Source organism: Phaethon lepturus, unplaced genomic scaffold, assembly GCF_000687285.1.
Source record: "Phaethon lepturus isolate BGI_N335 unplaced genomic scaffold, ASM68728v1 scaffold18922, whole genome shotgun sequence".
Classification (NCBI taxonomy): domain Eukaryota; kingdom Metazoa; phylum Chordata; class Aves; order Phaethontiformes; family Phaethontidae; genus Phaethon; species Phaethon lepturus.
In genome coordinates this window covers 24,935-41,670 of record NW_010522841.1, presented here as the reverse complement: position 1 = coordinate 41,670, position 16,736 = coordinate 24,935, and the positions used below count along the sequence as shown (strand labels likewise).

General features: G+C 44.0%; 1 protein-coding gene across 1 annotated transcript in view; it reads right to left on the bottom strand.

Annotated features, from left to right (window-relative positions):
- Positions 1 to 3,872: 3,872 nt before the first annotated feature.
- ELK3 (ELK3, ETS-domain protein (SRF accessory protein 2)) overlaps positions 3,873 to 16,736 on the bottom strand; it is a 22,457-nt gene continuing 9,593 nt past the window's right edge. Inside the window, exons 2-4 of the mRNA XM_010281956.1 lie at positions 15,185 to 15,979; positions 9,335 to 9,457; positions 3,873 to 5,487 (exon numbers count right to left, since the gene is read on the bottom strand). Of these exons, the coding sequence (XP_010280258.1) occupies positions 5,389 to 5,487; positions 9,335 to 9,457; positions 15,185 to 15,979 (1,017 nt within the window). The 3' untranslated portion in view covers positions 3,873 to 5,388. The remainder of the gene's footprint in view (positions 5,488 to 9,334; positions 9,458 to 15,184; positions 15,980 to 16,736) is intronic.

The following is a 16,736-nucleotide window of genomic DNA, read 5'->3' as shown; positions in this document are numbered from 1 at the left end:
TACCCAGAATTAAGGTCAGACTTGAAAGAAGTCCAAACAAATTAGAGTATGGAAATGCACAACTATAGCACATAGTGACATCAGAGAAAAAAATAGAACTTGCCTTGTCTGTGACAACCTGTGGTCACAGGCATCTGATAATTTTGTCCCATCACTGATGGGCAGAGTTGAAATAATTTGTGCACCTTGTTAGCGCGTTTCAATACCTTTTTTTCCCTTAGTAAAGTTTGGCTTTGAAACAAATGCAGCATTTCTATGAATTTCTTAATTTGGGGGAGGAACTTGAATGCTTACTTCTTACAGATTTTTTATTTTTTTTTCCGGAGACAGGGCTGTTGGAGATTTAATGTTTGGCCTGTATGTGGGTGAGCAACATCCATGTATCTCGCCAAAATCCATGTCAGAGCAATTTGAGAGATGGACAGGATAACAAGTATAGAGTGTAAAACATAAAGGAAGCACTGAAGAAGTGTTTAGCGAACTGGTACATTGTAAAGTAAGCTCTGGCTGTACAGGTAGGATGATTTTGAAAAGCATAAAAGCCAAGTAGGTATGTGGGCTTTGTCATTTATGCCATACAGCCTTTTCATCTGTGGATTTTAGCTGCACAGAAATCACGCTCTTGTTCTAGGCCACAGTGGAAATTCATGTTGTCAGAACTGGGACTAGAGTTTAGCTATTCTAGATTTTTTTTTTTTAATCTTTTGTGTGTGATTTTTCATTGGACTGTACTTCGCCTCTCTCGTTAACTGAATGAAAGAGATTGATGTCAGTGGAAAAATGTGTATGTTACAGTTTTCCATTATTTTCACGTGTTTTCTAAAATCCCTTAACTCATTTAAGTTCTGTAATTTTTGAGCCAGCTTAAACTGTGAATGCACACATGTGCACATACTTACTGTTGTAAATAACTGCTTAATTTATTGTCCTGGCTGCAGCCTCCAAAATCACTTAAGAAGCAGGCCTGCCTGAGCAGATTGCTTTCATGGTCCTCCCTAATGAAATACGAGTCTCGTTCAGCCCAGATGCCATACCTTGCAACATGTTTTCCCCCCCGAGGGCTGTGAAGTTCCTTCATTTGTTGCAGTGGGATCTTCTTGCTGATGGAATTGCCATGGCTGCGTATTGCAAATGGGGGAGAACGCTCTTCCCTATCCCCTCTCCAACGCACTCCTGCGGACCACCTCCCTCCAGGCCCCGCGTGGCAGGGTCAGCGCTGCCTGCTCCTCTCTTCCACACCCTGAGCTTGTTTTTTCAAAGGCTGTTTTTTCTTCCCCCTCCTCTTCCATTCCCTGTTCCTTAATTTGCAGGAGGCAGCAGCTGGCCTGGAGCCATGTTAGGAATAATTAAAGTTACGTTTATCTGTTCGCACTTCTTGCGGAGTGAACACGAACTGATGGGAATCTTTCAAGAAAAAAAACCCCAACATATCCAAGAGTCCTCTCGTCTGGGATGCTTTTCTACAAATAGTTCCCGGCCCGCACCGAGGCCGGCCATGATGCCGATTGCTCCGGAGTCCTTGCCTGAGGTTCATTCTCCTTTTTTCATTTAAATAAGTGTATACTCCTCCTCACTAATGCTGTCAATCTCTGTGCCCTCAAGAAATATGTTTGTACTCCATCTGTGTAGGCAGAGCTCTCATGTATTAATTGGTAAGAGCAGTTACAGTTCGGGGCTAAAAAGGATTTCAACAGTTTTCTGCTGCCTTCATGGAGGTACGCTTAAATCCAAGTGTTTGTGACCCGTGTTTGTTTATCCTACAGGATATAGAGACAGTCTTAAGATGAGAAGGGAACAGCGATGCCCTTACGTAAAAGCCTACCTGTACTTACTGTGCCTTTTCTGAATTAATTTGGTGGTCATGATGGCTTCTGAAGATGCTTCCTGTAGGCACAAGATCACAGTCTCGTAATGTAGAGACTTGTTCTGTTAAAATTAAATGCTCTAGTTTGTTTTAAAATGACCATCTCCCCTTTAAACAGTCATCTTGTTGACACTTCATTACTTCTTTGGTAGGTATTTCCAGATTGGCAAGTGCCTGTCTGATGAGACTAGTTTTATTCAGACAAAACAAATTGTTCTTTGTTGACGTAATGGACAGGTGTCAAATCTTTCTTTTTTGGTAGTTGGTTATCACCCATCACACTTTTCCCCACCTTGAAAGTTTTCTTTAGAACTGAAGCCACTTACCTGTGCCAGGGCAGATGATGTGTGCAACCTCTTGGCAAAGCTACCCTGTAGCTGTGGCCCTACTGGTGGATACTTGCTTTTCTGGGGAAAAAAACCCCACAAAACCAACATATAAAGGTAAGCCAAAAATAGCCTAATTGTGCACCCAGCCTATATACTATCAAAAACTTTGTGTATTGCTGAAGTATGAACAAAGTGGAAATATATTAAAAAAAGTCCCTCGGGTAGGATCAAACTGCAATTGCTACCAAGAATACCGAAGAGAGAATAACTCCAGTTTTGTTCCCCAGGATTGTTGGCTTGGAGCTCTCGATGCCACAGAAATACTGACGCTTTCACAGTATTTATTTTACAAACATTTATTTGATTTTTCTGTACACTTAAAAAGGTATCTGTTAATAAAATTCAATAGAAAATTACCAATAGAATATTTTCTTTGAAGCACAAGGCATAATAATCTAGTGTTCTATGTAAGTGTTAGCCTTGAGAGGCTGGACTTTATTTGTATAGGTATTTCATTTTGTGCCCGTAGGAAGAATTCTTGTTCTACAAAATTGACCAATTTGGAAGGCAGATTTCCGTTTGACAACCTATTTTTTTTTAATTGCAACATCAACCAGCAAAAGCAGATGTGTTCCGTTGCTGTTTTTATTCTCTCAAAGATGAGAAGACAACTCTGCGTTCCATTTTCTAGGTGTCTTCCCTTAAGTTTTATTGGGATTTTCTCGGATCCTTTACAGTAATCTGTTGAAACATTGAAATTTTTTTCCTCTTAGAATTGCTATTTTCTGCTATCTTTAAAAGCAAGCGAAAGTCACTCAAGGGGGAGGGAGGTGTGGGGGTGTGTGTTGACATGGTGTTGAGCCTTTTAAAAGCCTTATTAATAGTAAAACCTTGGAAGAAACAGAATCATGAGAATCTGGATGCTTTTTCTTTTAAGAATTTTTTCTCTGTCACACACTCCCTCCTCTCGTGTTCATCTGGTTTTTTGCAGTGTGGTGTTACATAATTCTTGCTAAGTCAAAGACCATATTTTCTATCTTTACGTTTTAAACCCATAGTGAGAAACAGTTCAGCTCTGTGCCTCGTTCTCCCGTTAGCTATACTGGCATGCACAAGGCGAGACTCTACCGAAGTTGGTGTTACAGGTTATTTAAAAATGAGACGAGAGTTGGCTCTAGAGCGTAAATAATTGCACCTCTGCAGCTTAGCTACTGAAAAATACCCCGTGTACCTAGGAGGAATCCACTGAAAGAGAAACATTTGATCTGCAAGCCCTTGTGATTTATCTCCACTAGACTACTCAATCCCATCACTTACACGCTGCCTTTTCTTCCAGCCTATTCTGATTTTACTTTGTATAATGTCTCCCCCTTCACTCACAAATTTTGCGTAGGTTCATCTTCTGGTTTTGACTCATGGGGTGGTACCTCTTAAAATGCTGAATCCAGCAAATGACTTCCCATGCGTTTCATTCTTTTTCCTTGTGCCTTGCACCTACTTGCTCTGTTTATCAGCGCTGGTACTTCATACAGATATGGCAGGGCGCTTTTGTCCCGTTCATTACGGCGAGTGAAACTGAAGAGTCATTTTTGGTTGTGCAACGCAGGAGCCTGAGGAAAATTCCTGCTGTCTTTTGTCAGACTACCTCTGCCCAAAAAATGGCTTTTCAACATCAGAACTGCATTAATAAAATGTTTATTTAGCACCTTTCAGGTTGAAGGATCCAAAAGCACTTTACAATTAACTACACACATCATCACTGAAATTCATCCAAACAGAAAATCGGCAGACAACTCACTGCACAAATTTCAAAAAGAACAGACTTTTGACCAGCCGCTTGGCCAGAAAGCAAAGTAGAAGCTCTAATGACCTGTAGACAACAGGATTCTGGTTTTGGTTTGGTTTTTGAAGGTCTCCTCTGAAAAACCTACATGGTAAAGCTGCATTCAACCCAATTTAGCCACCTCAGAAAACTGAAGATTTGCATCAGCCCTGCCACGATTAGAATCTGTGGTGCCAGGGAGTCTAGCCTAATCCTAACCTGACATTTAGATGACTAAACCATCACCTCAAGGTAAAGGACATACCCAGTAAGTTCACTTTGCAAGTATATAGTAACACAGTGCTGTTTTTTAATCCAGAATTCAAATGTTTATACATAAACATCCCACATGTACAGTATGCCTCTTTACAAGCACCAGGCATTAATTTAGAGTCCTGTAACTTTTCCAGCTTTGTGGGAGGGGGAAATGCGACCTTCTGAGCCTTAGTAGCTACAATAATCTTTCCAGGGAAATAGTAGAAGGCACTTGGCACGACTGAACAAAGCACCTGGAAATCCTCTATCGCGAATGATGCTCGTTCCCTGGGAGGACAGAGATAGTTGCAGGCTTTCCAGCTGTAATGTTGACAGATCGTAAGAAGTATATGCCAAATAAATTCTGAGCAACGTCTCCTTTTCTACAGAAGTCTTCTCAAATGCTGGAAATGTCTCAGTTCCTTCCTGTTGCAACTCCACGGAAGAACTTGGGCATAAATGTGTAAATGTGGCTTTGTTACTCCTAAATGCCTCTCCTGACTGTAACCTTGATTACCTTTTTCACTTCAGCAAAGAAAAATTATAAGGCTATTTTTATACAATTTGAAAGCACTTAATACAAAGTTACATGAATACACTGCATCATATGGCCTATCCGTGGAGAAAATACTGAAATACTACCATAGGGCTGTTCAATACTAGTTTTGTCTTTCAACTTTTTATCTTAATACTAGAAAATATATAAATCATTTACATGACATTATGCAAAAGAAGGCACAGCCGGTTATAGTTTACCCAAGCACAATGCATAATATGCAGAAAAAGGGATTAAAAAGAAGCTTCACATCCTTATTAGATACATTGCTGCCATCCATTAAGAAAAGTACTTCATCAACAACAGAAGTGTTCAACACTTGAGAGCTATGATATAAAAAAATTATAATTCATTTAATGCAAAACAGATTTATATATATATTTTATATATAAACACTGTTTAAAAATGCTAACATAATAAAAGTAGATTATCCATGTAATGAAAAGTGCAAACCAAAGTAATAGAGGGTTTCACAATGTCCTTCTCATGACACAGGAAAAAACTAGCCCATAGGAATGAAGTGTTAAATCCACCAATAAGTCCTTGGCGTGATGAGGCATCATCAGGATTTCTGAGCGTTTGGAGAAAGCAGTACTGGAGAAGAGGCTCCATCCAGACTGGGGAGTGGCACTGGTATGTGACCATTTAGCAGAGTTGGAAACTGTAAGAGGCCAAAAGGTAAAAATTACTCTTTATCTCAAAGCATTCAGCCCAGAAGCACATGCATTTAGCATTAGCAACTGACTCCAGATGGTTTCAAGACTCGTCATTTCTATACAGGAAGATCTATACCAAGTGCCTGCATCAGCCATTGGGAATGTAAAATAGAGGAGGAAACCTGAATATTTTGTAAACGTACAGGGAGGTATAAATCTATTATTGGCTATATTTTATATAAAAGTTCACATAACAACACAACTACCCTCACTCTGGGAAAGTGAATACTATAGAGCAACACTTGCCATCCATTCTGCTTCCAAAAATGTTTTTCAATCCACAAAATACTAATTAGCATCCATGTTTTTCATCTGCCCTGCATAAAAGCAAAGCAGAAAAGAGCTCTGCGAAAGTGAAAGCTGAGATCTAGTTTTAGGGCAGAAACAGTACTATTGTGAATACAAAACATGGGGCAAATTACTCTTGAGTAATCACAGTTTCTCTCCGTATTCAGTAAGAAACTGTACACTAGCTGTGCTGGATCATTTAGTATGTGAAGCAGAATATCTTGCAATTTAGTATTAACCTCCTACTTCTGAAATACTGTGCAAAAAATACTAGTTCCGTATGTAAACCATATATTTCTAGTTCATGACAGCATCCTGACTGGAACCTGCCTGCAGTGACGTGTATTGACTAGTTCTTAACATCTGACCTGAGAAAAAGCAAAGCAAGTAGGTGGAATAAACTTGCTGCAGCATGAGGTGGGAATTAGCCCAGTGGTAGATACGGATCTGGCCTCGGGGCCCAGTTCCCCAAGCTCCGCACTCGGTTTCTGTTGGCTTCAGAGAGACAAAGCTGAATAACAGAGATCCCAACTTCAAGGGTCTGATGTATTTTTACCCCTTATCAGATCAGTCCTTCAACAGCCAACTGTGGTGTAATCAACCTCTACACGTGCATATAATCTGCTTGTAAGAGGATTACTCTTCCACTGAGATGTTAGTTAATGATCTCTATCTTCCAATGTTCAGCTGAAAATCACGCCGAGCAGCACAGGCTCAGCAGCCTGCTGCGGGGGGCTGGCACCACGCTCCTGCTGTGGCCAGGACGGGCTGACACCTCTATTTTAACCAAACCAGACCTCAGGAAATGCTTCCTTCACTTCTTCCAAGAGTCATTAAAATACAGAACTTGATTACAAGCTCTTGCTTTTCTAGTCTAGATTTCTGAAGTGAGACATGTAAATTGTGCTGTGTTCCATGGGATTTCTAAAGCTAACAAAAAGGTTGTGTGATCTTTGGTGTCTGTTGGGGGGGTGGCATGCTGGCACTACGGCCCGAGATGCAAACAATGCTTATGTCACTATTTCATCCTTCCCCTGGACTTCACTCCAGCCCAGCTCTCTTGTTCTTCTTCCCGTTGTCTCTGTAGCCCCCAGGGCTAGGATGATGCTCTTTGTTTATTCATACACGTGCATACAGTGGGGATCTGGGACTTGACTACGCCCTCTCAGTGCTACCGTCTATACAGTAGTGACAAAAAAAAAATGCGCTTAATTTAATTGGCACTTAATTCAAGCGAAGTTGGTAGTCCTTGAGTTTGGCTGCATTTTCTTGAATTAACCAGTTCTGTGGAAGCCTCTCACTGTTCCAGTTATGTGGTAATTTCAATGACGAAACACCAAAGTAAGTTTAATTACACAGCAGTACCACTTCAAAGGGAAGACTTTCCAGGTAGGTCAATATATCAAGGTAAATTGTGTGGAAGGAGACTTCAGATTTCAGTGATGCCCTACGCAGGCTGTAAGGGTGTATAGGCATAGGTGTATGGGAGTTGCTTTTACCTTACAAGCATTGAAGGAGGAGTTTGTACCAGTTAATAAGCATCTACGTGCTCTGTGAGGGAGTGTGCACGTAGTTGTGTCCAGCAGTGCCAGAACAGGCTCCTCCCGGTTCATTAAGGGAAGGACCGTACTTTCCCCTAGGCTTGTCCTGGGCTTAGCTGGACCGTGGCCGTGGATGGATCCCATCCTGGTCCCTGTACTTACACAAATACTAGTAGAACTGTAGGCGGTGCCCAGCATAGTGCTATTGTGAAAAGCAGCGCACACCTGAAAGAAAAGGCAAGACGGGAGCCTGATCTCTCCTCCATGGGCGCCAGCAGGCAAGTGTCCCCCCCCAGCCTCTGGCTGCTGGCAAGATTTTGACTCCTTCAACAGTGACCAAATGGTCTCTCAACCGTTCACCAAGGTGAAAGCAAAAGCACCTTGTGAAGCATCTCCAGCTCTTGCCTCCGTACCCTGACTAGATGCGTGGAGCGTGGTGTGCAGGCAGCCCGGGGAGAGCTCTGCCCCGACGCCTACACGGCCCGACCCAGCAGCTCTCGGTGGGGTTGGCTAGGCTTCAGCTGCGGTTGTCACTTCCCATTTGGCTGTTAAGATAAAGCTTTGTGCTCTACGGAGTTGTCATTGTGGCCTTTGCCTGAATCCATGCCATTTATAGAAGGCCCTTTGGGTCTCTTGGAAGGGGAGAGCCAAGGCCACGCTTCACTTTCCGTTCCCGTGGGGGATGGCCAGCGTGTGTCTGTACAAGCTCATTCCAGGCCATGGCTCAGACACTCCCCTCAGATGCAATGTCTGGCTGGTTCTAACCACATGTGCAAAACTGAAGTCCAATAGGGATAAACGAGTTTATCTGAAACACAAATAAGGAGCCTGAGGGCTCCATGCTCAAGCTGTCCCATGGGAGGTAGAAGGACTTTCTGCCCCAGTGAGGATCATACCGGAGCAGAACACTTGAGCTAAGGCCCAGCCCTGCAGTTGGCCATTCAGTCTCCCTGAATGTTCAGAGATTAACCCAGGGTCCCTGTCTAGCAGCAGCCCCCTCCTGTTTTAGTGCTGGCCCATCACAGCAGCCGGGGAGTTCATTCACAGAATCATTAAGGTTGGAAAAGACCTTTAAGATCATCACGTCAACATCATTCCAGGATGTCCCTGCATTCTTCAGCTGCTCAGGTGGCCATCAGCTTCTTGTGCTTCTTGCCCATCAGCTGATCAGCATAATTTCTTCTGTGACTTACTGAATCAGCTGTTTTGCAGCATCTACAGCTGGAGCTGCTAATACCATCCTCTTCCTAAGCCTTGAGCCAATGCTGCAGCTGAGTACTGTGGCCATCACTGTTTACTTAACAACTTATTTACCACATCTCTAAAAAACTTTGAGATTTTTATTCTCCCAGTACCGATGACAGAGAGGGGACAATGCTGCCTTTCTCCTGTGATATACGGAGAGGTCATGCTCAGAGGTATGAAGTAACTTGGCTGACAACACGTGGATAATTTGCAGGAGAACTGGAAATGGAGCCTTCAGGTTCAGAGTGCCCTTATTGTAAATACAGCTATGCCCTATCTTTCTGAGTGAGAAGTGGCTCATTAGGACAGAAGGATAAACCTACACCCACCTTACTGTGTGAGACCCAGACTGGTCTTGGTTTTCCCAGAGTCTATGTTCCACCACTCTCCTGGCTGGTCCCTGAATGGTCTGCACTCTTTTCCTGAAGCTCTGAGGGCTCAGTTACCTACTCTTACTGGAGTCCAGCATTTATTTCTGTTTCCTTCGTACAGTATATATGTGCTTGCTGCAGCAGACACTGCCCCGTAGGTTCTGACTGTGCTGCCAAGGGTTTAAAGAGGGTACAAATAAATAGGCCTCTCTTTAAAAACGCCAATTAACAGCCATATTGTCTCAAACTATTTGAGAAGCTCCAGACTGACGTGAGGAGATGTTCCCCTGATGTCTCTTCCACATACACGCTTTCAGAAATGAAACTTGTGCACTGAAAAGACCTACCTGGAACAGAGTGTTTGGTCCCTGCAGCCTGGCAGGACTCAGAGGAGCAACAGGACTGAGGCTGCTCCAGAAATGAATGCTAGACAGCAGCGGGCTTGGGGTCAGCAATAATCCATTTGGGGTCTGCAAGACAGAAAAACACCCTATGATGCATGCTTCAGGAGTTACAGCTTCGTACAGTAGTCACGACCCCTGAATGCTTACACTTCACCTACTGGCCCCTTTTCCCAGTGACGTCAGGCATACAGCACGTTGAGCGTACCGGCCAGCAGCAACTGCCATCCAGCCCGGCGTCCTGCTTCCGCGGCGGTCGGTACTGGGTACCTGCACATTTAATATTCCTTCATATGCAAACTGATTTCGTTTCTATTACGATTCGCTTAAGGAGAAGCCCAGTAACTGTTCATATAAACCACGTTCATGCGACCGTATAAAATAACACGCGTGCCCTGATGTCTGTAAACACAGCCTCGTCTCCTTCAGAATGATTTTTTTACCTTTTGAAGGGCAGCAATTGCTTGAACTGACTGCGGCTTTTGAAGCATTAATGCAATTGCGTGTGGAGCCAAAAGAGCCACTGCTGGCCTTTGAAGTTTGCTCCTCTGATGGCGCCTGTTCAAAATGGAAGAAGATTCAAGAAACTGGCAGTGCAGGGGCTGACGCAGCGAGAGGCAAGCGGAGGGGTTAGGTGCCCAGAGGGACTGCAGAGAGCACAGCTAATTGTTTCAAAAGAACCAAAATGGCAAGAACTAAGAATCCAAGGCTTTGCGCAGCTCGGAGGTGGCTCCTTCCAGTGCCATGGCGCACAAGCAGAGCTGGGAATGCTCTCAGCACTTCCAAAGCACGACTGGAGGGGAGGCAGAGCTAAAGCACATGCAAATCTCCATTCAAAGGAAGAGTCACATGAATTGTTATCCAGAGTAACTTTTCTCTTTCCAAAAAAGAACATGAAAGTGGTGTGACAGTTTTGAACAAAGTATTTGGCATAATGAGTTAATCTCACTAATAATCTTGATACCAATTATCAAAATCAGTCTCATTTAGCAAAGCACTTAACAGAATTTGAGTGCACACTTGGCAAGTAAGTACTTGTTTCTCTGTGTTAGGACAAGTGCCTCAGTGCTCTACCGAACTCTGAACTCTGTCCAGAGTTTAGAAGATGTAAAGAGAAGATAGATAGATAGATAGATAGATAGATAGATAGATAGATAGATAGATAAGAAAGAAAGAAAGAAAGAAAGAAAGAAAGAAAGAAAGAAAGAAAGAAAAAGAAAAAGAAAAAGAAAAAAAGAAAGAAAGAAGATAGGGAGTATCTTCGCCTAATAACCGGCACATCATGCATTCTGGTACCTGCTAGCCTCCCACCAGGCCAGAAATGTAAACTCTACGTCCCACATACAATTGCAACTGGGGCTCCCAGTTAACAAGTGCTTACACCACAGGCTGTCACAAGCCTTTGTTAGGACTCTGCGGTGGGCAGGCTCAGAAAGGCAGGTATCACGGGTCATGCGGATTTTCAAATATGATGGACTTGTTATTTGCAAAGCAGTGCCTGAGGGATCGGCTGCGGTGTTGGAGGCTCTGTGCAAACACACAGGAATAGAGACCTGCTCTGACGTGCTTGCACTGGAGTACACAACCAGGTCAAACAATTAATTTTAACATCAGCAGAAGAGATGGGAAAGACAATTAGCAGCGAACATTAAGGTCCTCCCCGTGATTCTGTCCCATGGTGTCTGAAAGGCTGTTCAATACAAAGATCTTGGCTGCTCTTGAAGGGGCTGATTTCTCTAAGGAATCTCAAAAGAAGTGAGGTTCATGGAGAAATGCAAAGGGAAAGGACACTGCCATCTCCCTTGTGCAGAAGAGGGTAGATCAGAAATACCAAACACCATGGAAGAAACCCCAGTAAAGTCTAAAGGCTGCTTATGTTGGGAAAGCAGGAGAATGGGGAGGAGAGGAAGGCTGTGAAGAGGCTTGAAAAGGGAGGATGAAGCTTGGGTTTGATGGACTGAAAAGCTGGAATTTGGAATAGAAGGTTTCCCAGCCAAGGGGTGAACAATCTGGCAGCTGTTGTAGCATGAGCTGCAGGGGGGTACTGCTGTGCACTGGCAGAACTGCGAGAGTGGTGTTCATGCAGTAAAACAGCAGGAATGGCAGTCACAGGAGTACCAAGGGCGTCAGGGTTTGGATATATCTGGATGACATCAAAAGAGGCAAAGAGAAGGTGGAGGCCTGGTGAGGAGAAAATTTCTGTCTTGAGCTGATCAAGTGACAGCTCTTGTCAAGATACCTCAGAAAAAATACCTGACAAGCAAGCACTTGTGAATGGGCTCCTTCACCAACAACCTCTTCCCAGGACCATGGTGCTTTCACAGGGCAGGAAAATGGCAGCACCAGTGAGAGTGCCTTTCCTGTCCTCTGCTACAAGCTGATGCTCCATGGACAGAAGGCTCTTGACAGGGATTTACAAGACTGACAAAGAACACACCTAATTAGGTCAGGATAAATACTGAGAGATCTACTTACAGAGGAGCCTACTAACCTTACAACCAAAGATGTAAACAGCAAGACCCAACAGCAGTTGAGTAAGGACACAGTATCGTGCCAACTGTACAAAGAACTCCACTGAGCTATGCCACGCTGCTTTATTTTTTCTCTAAGAAGCTGCAGATATCCAGAACTGAAAATGCAGTTCTTGTGAGGGTCTTTTGAAAATAATAAAGAAACTTGGAGGTGTTTTATTCCTAGCTAGATACAGGCAGAACAAGTCTTCAAAGCGAGAGGAGATTTGAAACTGAGCTGTCCTCCATTCATCTCCGGAACCATGTTAACATGCTTACCAACAGCGCTAAGCAAAAGCTCACATCCTCCGATGTTCAGAGCACGAACGCCTGCAAGTTCTGCCCGAGCCAAGAGCCAGCCAAAGCAAGCCTCCAAATCTGTTAATATTTAATGCAAAAAGAGCACAGGACCTCCCAGGCTTGTTCTCGGTATCGCCATCAGCCAAGCATCAAAACCACCAGAGGAAACGTAAGCGTGAACACCACCACAGCACAGGCTATCCTTAAATTACGTGCGGAAATTGATGTGTCACTTCATTTTCTGCCCTCATGCAGCTGTACATCTGTGGAATCCAGTGGGAAGTTCCTACTTAAAAAACGCCATTATAACCTAAGCACAGGAACAGTTTAAATAGAAATAATTCATTGCACAGAGAGGATTACACTAACCAACAATGCTCATGGCTCCCGACTTCTCTGACAAAGAACATTAAGTACAACCTTTCTTGTCACTTCTAGCTGTCAGATAACGGACAAGTGCTGCCACACGTCCATTACTTCCCAGGTCATTAGGCACGTGCTGGAGCCTGGATGGTGTATGTGGATACAATACAGACCACGCACATGCTGGCTGCTGGCACGCTACTATGTCCATAAGAAAACAGCATGTTGTAAATGTTGCAAATGCTAAAGTTAGTTAGAAGAAAAAAGAATGAGTCAAATCATATATCCCCACTGGCCAAGGGAGAGCCAACAAAAATAACAAGCATAAGTAATTTGTAAAAGAAGCAAGTACTGAACAAAATCTAAATCTCTCTCTTTGAAGCTAACCAAATGGAAAGCTGGCATTTCTCTACCAAAGAACGGTACTGTATACAGTGACATCTTCAAACCCGTTTTTTCTGTACTGAAACGGGTTCTGCGTATCACATGCCCTTTCACAGGGCTCCACCTGAGGGTATTGCTTGTGACCGCCAGGTAGGATGTAAAGCTGTCTGAAATACCTCTCAGGCAGCAGGACCCTCCCTGAACCTGCATCACTCTTGGAGCAGGAACCAGTGTCTGACATCCTGTTCTGCACCTGCTCCATGGGAGTGTGTGTCTACCACTCGGACCTGACAAATCAGAGATCATTTGAGATACGGTGCACATTCTGCCTAGGAGAATGGGATGAAATGCAGATTTCCAGCCTAAATTATGGCTTTAGTTATTTTGCATTGTGGTTTTAGTTACCTGAACACTGTTATCGTATAGGTTTTAATTTATATTCATTAGGTCAAGTATTTAGGATGCAGGGTGCTTCTTATCCACGCTGGAAATAGAAGGCTAAAAAAGAGGAAAAAAGCTATGTTGCTGTATAGCCAAGAGTTTAAATAAATGGACCCAGGGACTACCCTACATGGGTGCCATCTGCCTCTTCTGTGATAGGGCAACCTGTAAAAAAAGATTTGTAATGGCATTAAGTCGGATAACAATCATCACAGCCTTAGCTAGCCATCCTACTAAAGGAGAGCCACAATCATTCACCTAATTCCTGCCAATGTCTTTCAGATAAGTACATCAGTTTACAGAGAATGAGAAAATTAAGTGTTCAAAGAAATAATTACAAAATGAGGAAAGAAATCTCTGTTCATACTGAGTTTTGGGGCAGCAGTAGATTAAAACGAGCTTGTAGTAACTCATGCTGTCGTTGTGTCTGGTTGGCATCTGACATATTTGTCAGATTTGCTCCCTGCAAGCAAAATACGTACTGTGGTTATACCACAGTTAGAGGTTATGAGTCTGTCAATGCACCTCAATTTTGGTTTGCCACACTTCTGTTCTTCCTGCCAAACATAATTTCACTTAAAGGCTTTACAATGTCAAAAGTGACAGATAACGGCCTACAAAATCCTCTTCCTTCGCGACACAACCCCGTACCTCAGTGGCCGACCGGTGTGTCTGAACTGCGATGATTTTGCACGAACCTCCCCTGCTGCCAGCTGACGAGCTCAGCGAGAGCAAGCGCTGCGCTGGCCCAGGGCACTCGCCGACGCTCACCTCTGCCATGCCTGCGTGCCGTGCAGGCACACGACGCCGCCCGCGGCCAGCTCGGACACCCCTGACAGGCATCGTCCGCGCGAAACCTCTTGGAACGGGGAAGAGGGAAGGGCATTCTGGATACAGCCCCGAGTAAATGAGCACTTGTAGCACATGCTTTTGTGTATTCATTTACTGTTCAGTTTGTTTCATTCAATGCTAGTATTTGCATCAACTCTTAGGTGGAGGGAAGGACGTTAGGGGATGTTCCCCACCAGGATAATTTTACTTTTGCATTTTTTCGTCTGATTTTGCAGTGGTAGCATAAGACAAAACTCACCAATGAACACACCAGGTCATTATCTATGTGATTTTTCCTCTTCTCCTCTGAACTGCTAGATTTTTTTTCATAGACTTGCTTGAAACTGAGAACTTGCCATTGATGTTACCACAAATACGTGATTAAAAAGACAAAATAACCTACTGCTTATACAGTAGGTGTCTGCTGAAAGGAAGCTCTGGCAAGTACTCTGTGGATCTGTAAAACTTTGGAAGTTGAAACTGGCTTAAGAGTCTTGTCTTAAAAACTAATTAATTTGCTCCATATTCAAATACTAATGGAAAGGTCACACTTTTTGAATGGATACAACATCTAGTAGAGAAATCTAACCAAGCATCCCACAATATGCATGCTCAAGTTGTGACCTACAAAACCCCTGTGTTTTCCTTCTTGGCTTTTTTCTGCTTGTTTTCTAGACCTGGCTGCTGTTTTGAACTGATAAGTGATTCACTCTTGTTAACTAACGGCTGCCCATCTCGTCCTTCTGTGCAGTCTGTGAACTGCGATGGCTTTTCCCACGCTCATGTAGAAGCCCCAGGAGGAACTTACTTTCCACCTTTTGTTCAGACCTCTGCTATGTTTCCCTCTTCCCCATGTGTTGGGAATTTTTTTTCATCAGATGATGACAGACCCGTAGAGCTAACACTCTTGGCCACACAGAGGTAATACCTGGCTAAAGCAAGGGTACAGGAGACAGGCAGGTCTTACCTGTGCAGTGAAGAAAGCTGGAGTCAGGGATCCTGAAGGAAGCGCGGGGCTGTTAAGGGCGATGGAACCAATGTCGGTGCTGGAGAGGACCATAGGTGGGGCAGAGATTTCCAAGCCTTTGGGTTTTTTAGCCTTTGGGGGAAGAGATGGAGATTTTGCCTTGGAGCCTGAGGAGAGGTTCAGAGGCTCAAGGGAATCTGAGTCATGGCAACTGGACTCAAGGAAGAGGCTCCTGTGTTCTACAGGGAGGGGTGAGGTGGGAGACAGAGATGGCGACCTGGAGGAAGATGACGATGGAGGTGAAATGCTGGCACTGTTGGGTAGCATTAAGGAAGATATTTTAGCTGATACTGATGAGCTGAGAAAAGCAGAGGCAGCTGCGGTTTCGGAAGTGGAAGGCAATGACACCATGGGCCTCATAACTTGTTTGTCTGTTTTGTTTGTCACAAATCTTATAACAGTCCGAACTTCTTCGACTGGTATGTTTCCTTCTGACTTCTCCTCCAGTTTTTCTGTTTTGATTGGCTTGTACGGGTCTGGCTGGTTCTGCAGAGAGTTGATAGTGAAAGAGGAGTACAGGCCAGAGTGGATATATTCATTACGGCTTGTGCTTTTCAGTGCTGACAAGCTGTGCTTGTGCTGATCCCTGCCCTCAGAAGGCATCTTACAGTCGCTGTCCTGCAGCAAAAGGCTCTCTCTGCTGATTTCCACAGCATGTGGATCCATTTTTAAAATCTCAGGAAAGGAGACAAACTTGTACACAAATTTTTGTCCGATCACTTTCTTGATGATGTTCTGCAAATACAAAAGCAGATGCTGGAAAGATCGGCATTTTAGAGGCACTGAGCACAGCAAACATAAGGGGGATCACAAGGGCAGGGGGGCACTGCTCCATCCTCAGGTTGAGCAGGTCATTTCAGTGGGGCTCCTCACGCTGCTCATCCTTGGCTCATTCCCATACCTCTGCTCAGCCAGGGAGGCCACCCCTGCTCCTCATAGTGCCTAACAAAATCTCCATTACTAGGTGATAAAGACCTACTGGTGGGCTGGTTTCCCCTCACTTCCTCTCCAGCAGCTTGGGAATATTTTCTTTCCAGTAAAAACAATTTTGCCGCCTTGCAGACTCGAGCCACGCCGATTTGCATAGCACAACGAAGGCAAATTCCTTCATTTATGCCTCTCAAAAGTGACACCAACTACCATGGAGTATGAAGCACTCTTGAAATGTCTGCAAGGGACAAAACCACTGCAGCATCCCTGCTCCAGTTGTTTACCCTCTCTTCCTGCCTGCACGCAGAAGGCTTGGGCTGACCATCCTTCTTTCAACAGTCCTGAGCTGTGTCTGTGACAAATGCAATCACTTGCACGGGCTGGAAAAGTATTTGTGTCCTGTTGTATCCTTTGTGCTATCTCCAGGCTTGCATTAGGCTCAGGACGCTCACTGATGCAGGCAGAAGGTTTTCATCAGTCTAAACTGGCTATTGAAATGAATTATTAATTATCCCAAACCTCTCAAAGTTATGTAGAACTATTTTTTTTTTTCTTCATATTT